This window comes from Tachypleus tridentatus, chromosome 4 (genome assembly GCF_004210375.1).
Source record: "Tachypleus tridentatus isolate NWPU-2018 chromosome 4, ASM421037v1, whole genome shotgun sequence".
In the NCBI taxonomy this organism is placed as follows: domain Eukaryota; kingdom Metazoa; phylum Arthropoda; class Merostomata; order Xiphosura; family Limulidae; genus Tachypleus; species Tachypleus tridentatus.
Window position 1 is genome coordinate 43,979,859 of NC_134828.1, and position 11,980 is coordinate 43,991,838.

Consider the following 11,980-nt stretch of genomic DNA (forward strand, 5'->3'; position numbering starts at 1 on the left):
CTTACATCCGAAAGTGCATAGTACTGTGTCTAAAATCTTGAACCCTTTGATCTGAAGAATATTCTCATAAAAGTTTAGATTTTAGAAATTAAATTTAACCAGCAAATATTTAGATTTAGCTAGAAGAGCAATTGAATTTTGATAGGTTTTACTTTTTTACTTGAAAGAAATAATGATATCATATGCCATTTCTAGGAAGAAGAGAAAAAGAAAAAACCTTCCTCATCAGATAAAGAATCCAAAATACCAAAAAAACGCCCATTTTAATGTGGAGAAGTAATCTGTCTGTGGAAGACAAGCATTTAGTGTGTGTTTTTGTTTACTAAAGACTTCTGTATTTCCTTTAAAATTAAAAAAGTGTGAATAAATGTGAAAGAATGTGATTTTATGGTTGTGCCAATGTATCTGATCCTTTTTCTTATAGACAACTTCTCTCTTGCAGTTGAAATAGCCCATCAGTCAATATCCACCTTGAATATGTGTATATAAACCTGTTGTTTTTTTTAATTTCTTTTGAAATTACATTTGTCTTCTACATTACAATATACAGTACTATGCAAAACTGGTAGGATAAAGTCAAAAATTAAATTTCAGGCTATTTTAAAAAAACAATGGAAGGTAAATCATCACAGATGAAACATCAAAGTTTTATTAATCTTCATGTTTAGTACAACAAAAACTCAATAGAAGTGCTTGTGTTCAGCAAACAGTTAATATTTTGTGTGTCCCACTTTTGCTTTAATAACTGCAGATGGCATTTGAGGCATTATTGCAACATATGTAATCAATATGTTATTTTGAATTGTACTCCAAATGTGTCTAATACACTTTCATAAATAAAATTTATTTTGAAGTATCTTTTGATATCTCAAGTTGTTGATCTATCAGATCCCAAATCTACTCAGTTGAGTTGAGATCATGGCTCTGTGAGAGCCATTGCATCATTTGAATGACTCCAGCAGCTTCTTTCTTAGCTAAGTAATTTCTGCATAGAGTTAATGAGTGTTTGAGTTCATTATCTTCATGGTATTAGAATCTTTTACCAATAATACACAAACCACTGTGTATACCCTGATGGATCAATATTTGGTGGTACTTGTGTAAGTTCATTATTCCATCTATTTTGCAAACGCCTTCTGTTGCCTAAACAGAAAACTACCCTCAAACTATCACTCCTTACTTCATGATAGCTGCTATGTATTGAGGTAAGTATCTTTCATCTTCTTTCCACCAGATGTGCAACTTATGCATTGAACCAAATATTTCAAATTTGGACTCATTCCTTCATTATTTTCCAATCATCAGCAATGCAGTTTTGTAGTTTTTAGCAGATTTCAGTCTTTTGATAATACTTGGGTATTTGAAGTAAAGGTTTCTTAACTGCTACACAATTAAATATTTCATTCTCATTACATCTTCTTCATACTGTAGATCTGGACATTTTTCTGTTATTTAGTACATGGCTGTTTCTTTCATGCTTGAGATCTGTGGCAGTCTTTCTTCTGTCCCAAGGGCTACATAAATAAAAGATACTTAACACCAGTATAATTGAGTTTAGGTGTTCTGCTTCTTCCTTTCATATTTTCAAACTTACCTGTCCCAGTCTTACAGTCTAGGGCAGTGGTTCTTAACCTTTTTCATCGTCTTACCCCTGAGACCCTCCAGGGTATTACCGTGTCCCCTATAATAATTTTTGTAATGGTGAACTTTGCATAAAGGTAGAATAAAACAAAACTATAAAAAGATCCTAATTTATTGAAAATGTTACAAATAAATGACCTTGAGAAATGCTATAAGTGCTAAACAAATGCAAAATCCATGGAATTACTGAAAATCATACAAAACCTACATATTCACTCAGTGTGAGGGTTGATATAATATATATAATGAGAAAATATACTAAATATGATGGAAACTTTGATATTTAAATTTTAAGTTCGATGTATTAATATTATATTGTTAAAAAATTTAGGCAATTCAAAACATAATATATGAAAATTTTTACTTAAAATTAGATGGTTGCACAACAAGCATCTCGACGTGGTTCAACTGCCTCACTTTAGTGTGTTTCTCATTAGTAGGCAATTACAGGCACTTGCTACAAAAACTACAAACTGCTCCATGATTTCCCCAATAATTCCCAAACTTTCCATAACCCTCGAGGAACTTCATACAACCCCCAGGTTAAGAACCACTAATCTAGGGAGTACATGACAATTTTAAGGAGCATTTCAAGCCTGCAGCAATTTGTTGAGGAGTGCAGTCAACTTCACATATAGATTTTATATGAACTCTGCTCTTCTGACAATTTTAAGTTTTTTGGGTTGCGGATGACAACAAAACTTAATATGTGGTGTTAAACATTGTTTTTATCAAGGTTTATTATTTGTGGAGTGCTATTACATTTATTTCTTCCAATAAATACTGATACCATATGCTAGTTTCTTGTTAAATAGTTAAAACACTGTATATAGTACCGTGACATTTATTTCAGACCCAAACTTCGATCAGTATGCTTATTCAAGTAGAATCCTTAGGACATGTCCTGGGTACAAGTATATGGAATTCTGAAGAATGATAAGTATTCTCACTCCGACTCATTCAGTTGTCAACATGGATAAGTGAAGCATTAACATAGTGTTGAAATTTACAATCTGTAATGGCATGGGAGAATTGGCCCATAAAATGGAAAGAATGACAAAATATTCTCTTGTCATAAAATTATATGCTTATCACTTGGTGAGCACACATTCAAGTATTTCTGTATATGAAGCTAAGTTTGTCTTCTTTACAACTTTGCATTTACTTTGCAATAATTTAGCTTTGGTTTATTTCATAGACTACTATGATCATCTTTTAGCTACTTTTTTTTTTCTTTACTATGGGTTTGATGCTTCATTTTTTTTGAGTTTGTACACTGAATGCTTGTGTCCATTTCATACCCCGTACACCTTTATAAATACCATTACTTCATATGTAGTTTTATTAAATGAAGTTGCATCTATGGGAGTTTATTTGTCTGACCAGATAAACTTTTATCAAAAGACCATGTTTTATGGATCAAACAGATAATGCTTGCAAGAAAGCATAGCTTAAATGGTATGTGTGAAAATGGTAAAATAAAGAAAATTTAAGAGTCAAGGGTGGAAACTACTGCAAACGCTTTGCAGCAGATAGTGGTTAAGGAAGAAATACTGGAATATATTTTAATATTAAAACTTAACGTTCACAAAAAATTTCAAAAGACAAAGGTTTTCTTGTTTATTAGGAAATCATGGCTATTCATTATTGGTAATGTTCTTTATTAAAGTCCTTTCTTTTTCCCATTCTCAGTGCTTGTCCATTTCATCTAGAAAATAAAAGCAATATTATGAGATGAGTAAGATGAGCTTGAAATTTATTTCTTGTTTTTTACTCCATTATAAGGCCTTTATTGATTAATCAAGTGCTTGTGTATATGTGTGTGTACAGAGCTAACACATGGTAATTTTTTATTGTTGTTGCCAGAGTTATAGCCAACAAGTATTTCTTTTAGCTATATTTGTCTATTAATAGCCACTGTATTGTGGTATATTAATTTACTATGCTTTTCTGTCTGTTTATTACAGAACATGTGGTCAAGAAAACCATTAAGTTAATCTTCTTTTAAGTTATTCTTACTTTTTTCTTTGTTAATCTCCAAGTAGGTAAGACCTGTTAATCCATAGAGAACATAACTTCATGTGATCATGAGTGAGGATGTTGACAACAGTGACCTTCAACAGTTATTGGAGTGATATGTAGAGGCTATGGCCTTACCCGTGTGTAATGAGAATGACCATTCACATGATACCACATGTCTGATTGGTAAATAGGAGCTTTAGTTGAACCTGAGAAACCCTGAAATTTGCAGTCTGGCAGATGTTCTTAACCTAAGAAAATCTAGTAGAAGTGTGATTTGATGTAAGTATGCACGTACTGTGTTTGTGTTTCACACTTAATAAAGCTTGTTGTCACCTTGTTTTACTCCTGTATTGATTCACATTGTCCTGTTTAACACTGACTCAGTAGAGAAAGAGTTTTAGTATTACCGAGTAATAATGATCAAGTTTCCTGTTATCAAATAAACCTATCCAGTATATCTATAACTAGAGATATTTAAATGGTGATGGTTTAGGGGTCCATCCAGTTTTCCCCCTTTCAACTTCTGTTAGGAGTTACAGAGGGACAAACACCCATTCATACATGATTTTCAACAATCCTGAGGGGTTAAGAAAGCCTCTCCATGAATTTTTGTTCTAGTTTAATAAACCAAACAAAGTAATGTCTAAATTTTCAAAAAAAGAAGAGTTAATGGTTTTCATAAATTCTTTATAGTCTTTTTGACCATAGACATTTCTAAAACACTACATTGTTGAACTGTCAATCACTTAAATACCAAATATACCCCCCCTAAAATTATTCAGTAAATTATTTCTTTATTGTAAAAAATTCTAATAATTTATTTGCTTAAGCTCCATAGTCATGAATTTAACTTTATAATGTACTTCAACAAATAACAACATAGGTGGAAAACATTTTCAAATTAGAATGTATCATGTCTATCCAAGTCTGTTATCTACTGCATAATTTGTTGTCTTTGCACATTGACAGGTTGCAAAGTTAGTGAGAGGTTATTGAATTCAGAAGAAATGTTATTAATGGAAATATTGGTAACTAGTGTTAGTTTTTGGACAGAATTGCAAAGACAAACACAGTCTTTCACATTTCAACCTAGTTGTTTTAATTTCTGCTCCATTTGCGTGTTCTTCCTACAAGTGTGAGAAACAATGTCTTATTTACATTCTTGAAGCCTTCTTTCTATCAGGATGAAACAAGGAATTTAATTTAATGTTTTCTTCTGGCTGTTTTGTAATTTCTCTAACTTATACTGATGCATAAAAATAAATTTTAAATCTATAAATAGATGAAATGCATGTTTTATTTTGTGTTTTACTTTACAGCTTCTTCAAGAGTTTTTCTCTGAAACACAAACCATAAATAACATGTACAAAAGTCCAGTTTGTATTATGAGGTTCATTATTTCTTCTTTTTACTGTAATCAAAATTTTGTACTCACCCTTGTGTTTGTCTCACTTTTCCCCTTTTTTTTAAATAGTAGTTTAATACCTGTAAGAAGGAAATTTTCTTGTATTTTATTTTGAATTACTTTAAACATTTTTATTTACTCACATTTATTTTGTTAATATACTGTGTTGCTTCTATCAAGTAGCTCAATGAAAGGTCTGAAGGCTTATAATGCTAAAAACGTAAGTTTTGATACCTTTGGTAAACATAGTGTAAATAGCTCATTTTGTATTTTTATGTTTAACAAAACAAACAAATGCGTTTTGTATCTTTTATTGATGTCTACTAATTGAGCACCATCTATTGCAAAACTGTTGACTTGTAAGGGTTTTAAAGTGCATTACCAGAGAAATGCATGATTGACATCTGTGACAGGTAATCAACATAAACTGTGAATTTTGCACAGTCATAGTATCTGGTGCCAGTTTCCAGAATTATTTTTTTAAGAATGGTTCTTGACTAATCTGCTCAGTTTATAGAATGAAAGTATTGGTTTAATTTCAAAGACAAGAAAATATTTACTTTCAAATATATATTTTATATCACAGATACTTTCCATAGTCTTGTAGGATATGGAATTATGTTAAATTTCCCAAGGTTTAGACCCTAATGCATTGAAGCTGCATATTTTGGTTTGTCTCATTTTTGGTCTGGATGAATTCTGGTATTAAAGTAGCAGTTTGAGATGGTAGAATATAATGGCTGAATGATTTGGATTTATCATTCATCTTGTTTTTACTCTTTTGATTGTTTTAACTACACAACAGTATTTGAATATGCATATTTTGTAGTATAAAATATGTTCCCTTCCTTAAACTGTTATTGCAATTCAAATTTTTTTTAAATTTTAAAACAATTTTAGATATTATATAATAAAGGATTTTGGATTAAAATGTTACCTTTGGAAAATAAACTTGTTTTCTATCTGTTATGTATTTTGTACAAGTAATATTTTTATACACGTCCAATGTAATTAGTCTTGACATGACTCAGAACTAATACAACAAATACTGTTTGACACTGAAAGCTTATGATATAAATACTTAAAAGTACTGTATTGCATATGTTGTGGTAATCTGTTTTAGCAGTATTTCAGTATAGATGAGCTTAGAATGAATTTGCCATTACTTAATGATGATGGTGTTATGATCTAGAAATTTTGAGTTGTGGGTGGAAGATGAGTGTGACATAATTATGAAAATCAGTGAAGCAGTAACTTAGTTTAGTGCTGGTCAGACAGTTATTGCTTCTCTGATCCAGTTAGAGTTTAACAGTGAGTTTCAGGGCATTTGTGATTGAAATTCTTCAAGTAAGTTTTTGTATTGCTAGTTAAGCATTCCTTAGATCTCAGAAGTTTGTTTCTTTGAAGTTAAGCACCAAAACTACACAGTGGGCTATCTGTGTTGTACCCACCACAAGTAACAAAGCCCAATTTTTAGTGTTTAGGCCATTAAGCTTACTGTTGTGCCATTGTGTGGAGGGGTAGGGGATTAAAGTTGTTAAATGTTATTTCAAGTTAGGTTTACAAATAAAAGTAGTCCTAGGCAAATGTTATTTATTTGTTGAAAAATAAATTACTTTGTTATAGGTATTTATACTGGACTTAACATTCTTTATATAAGTAATCTAAAAGGTATTACTAACGTTACAGCAATGTAAATGGCATTTCAGAGATCTTTTGCTCTCATCATCCAGTCCAACTAAGAGATGGGGTTTTGAATGAAGTGTGAGGGACTTGAGAGAAAATAAAGTTTAAATGCTGTACTGCATACATAAATGGATTTTTGGACAATTTCACTGATTATTGAGTCCAAATTTTGAGTTATGGCACTGAAAAAGGCCTCTTAGGCATTAATTTAAGGGAGACAACTGATTGATCTTAAATGCTCTTTTAACAAGCCTTTGATTTTCACATAAAATGCAGTAAATTTTGCTATCCTAAGTGGGTAGGATATTTGACTTGACTAACAATCTGAGAATTACAGGTTTGAATCCTGTGACAGCCAAATCATACTATTCTTTGGTAAAGAGTCATCTAGAATTTAGCAGTTGGTAACTACCTTCTCTCTAGCCTGTCACTTCCAAATTAGAGACAGCTAGTGCACATAGCCCATGAGTAGCATAGTGTGAAATCCAAAACAATTAATACTGAATGAGTTTGAGTTAAATAATAAATGTACTGAACACCAAATGTAATAGACAGTGAAAAATAATCTGTATCAGATTTTTAAAACACTTTAAGTGTACTTGCTTATAATAGACTGTCACTTCTTTACAGAGTCAAGATCAGGCCAAGTTTGGATGAGACTAGGAATCAGACTAAATGAGAAGTTTCTATTTAAGACTTCGTATTTATCTAGTGAGACTGTGATATCATATGACTGGCCATTTTCATTCCACATAGGTGGGACTATGATGTGTAGATATTACCTATATAACCAGTGAAGATTGTTCTGAACATCCTGAAACAAGGTCACATGTAGCACTGTTCTCCATGGTTAGTAGCAGAATGTACCTAATTCTGAAAATAACTAAGAAACAAAGGTAGTAACTTGAAAGAATATTGACTCAATGCCTTTTCCTCATCACGTGTTATGTGAAAAATTGCACATATTCTAAACAAAGAATAAACTTAGAATAAATATTAATATGACAGAAAGAAGAAACTTATGATATATTTCCATGTCACAGTACTGTACTGCATATATAAATGACATTTCAGCAAATCTTTTGTTTAGCCTAACTGATTAATTCTAGTATATAATGAAAAGCCTTTTTTTCTAATTTTTTTGTTAATAGTCTATAAGAACTAAAAATTATACTTAGATAGTTAATCACACTGAATGAAGGAACTGAACCACAAAACAATAAATGTTTCAAGTATAACTTGAAATTACATATTGTCTGGAATTGCAAACTAAAGGCCATAGTGAATAAAAACTTCTCTTAGAGAGAATGCTAGTAAAAAAGGGACGTGGAAAAACATTTCCTTTACAGCTGAGACCGAGAGGAATCAATCAACAGTTATTAATAAAACAAGGAGGTAATAACCTAAGTACGAGTCTCAAAGCCCAGCCAGACATTAGAAAAATCAGAATTAGTTGAATATATGGGGCAAAGTTAAGCTGAAAATATTCCATCAGTTTAAAATGAGAAAATAAGTCCATTGGCTTATCGATGGGAAATATTACAAAATTGTATTGACACCAGTTCTGTAACTGCAGTAGTTTGATCTGCCCTGATGATGAGGGTGAGAAATTGTTTCTAGAGTTGAGAAAGAAAATAGACTGTTGAAGATGTTAAATATGCATAAAACTTCAGCAAGGGGAAAGTTGGAAGTTACCCTTACTGTAGGGAGATTATCAACAACTCATAATTTGTTGATAATTGAAATTGAAGAAGAGGGCATATTGGGAACTAACTTCATGCAGAGACATAGAAGTGAAGTTGGCTAGCTCAACAGTCTGTGACCAGGAAATCCTTTGGCTGATACTTGGCATTTACAGGGTGACAAAACATTAAGAAGTGAAACATTCATACCAGGACTTGTTTAGAATAAAGTTACATATGGTTACGGGGTCATAATAGAACCAAATACTCCTGCTATTTCTGACAGATTAATGGTTGATAAAATTCTTGTGGACTTGAATAATAAATAAATCATAATTAAGGCCATTAATACAACAAATGAAATGTTTCAAGTCAAAATTCTGGTGAAACATTGCAAGAAGTAAAGTACATGTAGTCATGTTTGAGGAAAGATGTGGAAAATCTTATATCGAGTCATCACATAAGGATAGCTTAATACTTCACTTACAAGACATTTATGACTGGTGCCATGGGCATGTTACTGCTGATCAGTATTGGAGATTACATGACTTGCTCATTGAATATCAAGATGCTTTCTTTAATGGACCTTATGACTTAGGTCAAATTAGATTAATACTGGAGAAGCAGCCCAAATATGTCATTTAGCCAGACAACTTCCACTTGCAAAACTTGAAGCTTTCAAAGAGATGAAAGTTATGAAGGAACAATGAAAGATGTATTTGAGTACTGGTCAGCAGCTATCATACTTGTGTAGAAGAAGAATGGCTACACAAGGATCTGTATAAACTTTTAGAATATGAATGAAGTTGAAGGACTGACTTTATTATATGATTTATCTGGATCAAAATGTTCTCATCATTGGATCTGAACAGCAGATATTTGGAAGTTCACAAGTTGGGGAAGCATTCGGAGAATAATAATGAAAAATCTTTGTTTTATCATGTGGATTATGGATTGCAATGGATAAATTTCAATGACTGGTGGAGTATGCTGCCCCTGGAATATCATACTTATCTACTTTGATGAAACAGTTGCACATGGTTAAGATCTTTGATAATGTTTAAGATGGGCTAAGGAAATGTTTGGATTGGTTGAAGGAAGAAAACTTGAAGCTGAATTCCAAGAAATGTGAATTATTCTGACAACAAATGAGTATCCTGGAGCAAATTATCAGCATAATGGGAAAGTCCACAGACCCATCTAAGATTAAATATGTACAGAACTGACCGACACCAAAAAATCTGTGTGAAGTACTATGCTGTTGGTATTATTGCTTTATGAAGTTATTATGTGACGTAGATTGCCTACTACACTAATTACCTTATAAACCAAACAAGTTTTCTTGGAATTCTCCTTGTGAGAAATATTAAATGAACTCAAGAAAGAGCTAACATTGCTATTACATAACTATATACCTCTCTTGAAGATCTGTTCATTTTAGATGCAGATTCCAGTGATTTTGCAGTGGTAGCAGTATTATCACGTGTGTTTGTATATTACAGCAAGGTAATGAATGCTGCAAGAGATACTATTATTTAAGTTCCATATCTTTTTCCATGAGCAAATGTCACACTTGGTAATTTATTCAGCATTGAAGTTGAAAGTCATTTTCATAAAACAGAAGGGCAGATAGCAAGATGGCTCCAGAAACTTCAGGAGAATAATATCAGGCATCATTTGTGGATTTGCTTGACCACGTACCCAGGGAGAACTCTCTTGAGTAACATGCTGGTGATAACAAGAAATAAAGCCATCTTATACATATATGTATATGAATTATGGTCTTCTTAGCTTCCAATGTCTTGTTATCTTTAAAGTACTATACTGTTTATATAAATGATTTCATAGAATTGTTTTCTCTCTCTTCTTTCAGTCAAATGGATAAGCTTTGGTATTAAAATACAATACTTTAAGGCAGCAACTTTTGAAAGACAAGTTATTGTATTTATATATATATATGTATGTGAAAAAAACTATTAAAGGTGAAGGTAAAAGGACATTTTAATGTACAGTTTGTACCTTGGATCTGTTCAAGAGACTACACAATCCAGGAAGGGGTAGTGTTGTAGCCATATTTCCAATGTTTTAATACATGTTTACTAGAGGGTACATGAATATTAAGAAGTAGAAACTTCATGAAAATTAAAAAATTGAGAAGCTTCGTGTAGTGTGTAGAAACAAAGGTATGAATCCGTATGATATAGATATGGTTCATCAGCAATGACTGAAGCAGTTCACTGTCAACAAAGTTTTTTGATGTTATAAGTAAATTTGTTGCATCTGACTTGCTATTCAATTACTTGGTGAATTAACATACTTGTTTATTGATTTTAGCTGAATAAATTATGTGTTCACCATTATGCTCTGAATTTGTGTTGAAATGTTTTCATTTAGGCTTGCATTATTTTCAGAGTTCCTGTTAAAAAGGTTATTCATTAAATTAGGCCTTCAAGCAAACATGGCTATAACAAACGTTTAATAAAGAAACAAATGTATGTACTATTTGTTTCATGGATTGGACTTGTCAATATTTTGACCAAATAATTAGTAATTAACAAAATACCTCTTATTCAGCAGCTTGCGGGAGAAAATAGACCTTAAATATAATCTTTTGTATCACTATAATTTTGATAATGAAATGGACAAGTTAAGAGAAATGTGCGGAAAAATCATCTGTAAGTACTGAAATTTTCATCAGAAATTATAGTTTTTTTGGTTTTTAATGATTTGTAACCTTTAGACATCCTATAACTTTTAAAGTATTATATTACTTATATAAATGGCTTTTATCTCATTGTTCAGCCCAGTTAATGAATTTTTGAACAGAAACAAGTGTGAAATTATAATTTAACATACCCCCGAATTTAAATTAGAAATGAAAACATGAAATCATCTACATTTTATTTTTATCATAAATCTTAAGGTTATTTGTTTTGAATTATACATCAGATTTTTGTATTTACACCTTAATGTAAAACTACACTACTTAAATAAATGACGTTTCAGTAAAGTTCTGATGTTGAATAAAGGCTTTCTTGAGCATAGACTGGTGTTGAGGAAAAAAGTAGGCCTAAAAAGCTATTCTTACATTTCTTAAATCTAAGATGGAAAAATAAAGAGCAATGTGAAGAAAATGTTAGTAGTTTACTTAATTTTTATCACAATTAACCCCCTTGATTTCCAATTCCCTGTCAACTTTCAGCATTTAAACCATAATCTATAAATTACTATACTGTTTATATTTATATACATAATGGTTCATAGAATCGTTTTCTTTCTCTTCGTTCCGCCCAATGCATAAGTTATGACATTAAACGACAATACTTTCGAGCAGCGACTTGTGAAACACAAAAAAAGAGGTCAGAAATGGTATTTTTACTCTCCTGATAAGTAGTTTGAAACGGAGAGATTAAGAGGAGTATAGGAAAAGAAACATCAACAGTTCACACGATTTTTCATCCAAAATTTTAGGTATATTTACTTCTAATGCTTTGCCGATTTTTTTGTATCTAACTGCCATAGTGCGTGTATAAATATTGTTTCA

At 31.5% G+C, this 11,980-nt stretch overlaps 1 protein-coding gene across 16 annotated transcripts in view; it reads left to right on the forward strand.

Annotated features, from left to right (window-relative positions):
• LOC143248987 (bromodomain-containing protein 8-like) overlaps nt 1-10,805 on the forward strand; it is a 154,349-nt gene extending 143,544 nt beyond the window's left edge. For 10 of the 16 annotated variants that reach the window (XR_013027316.1, XR_013027321.1, XR_013027322.1 and 7 more), the window contains one exon: nt 196-381. Coding sequence is in view for 8 of the 16 variants with exons in the window: in XM_076498084.1 (XP_076354199.1) it covers nt 196-267 (72 nt within the window). In the remaining 8 variants the exon portion in view is untranslated. Of the gene's footprint in view, nt 1-195; nt 382-3,683; nt 3,943-7,384 lie in introns of those variants that run through there. The other 6 variants (XR_013027314.1, XR_013027318.1, XR_013027320.1 and 3 more) reach the window with 3 other exon arrangements.
• The last annotated feature ends 1,175 nt before the right edge of the window (nt 10,806-11,980 follow it).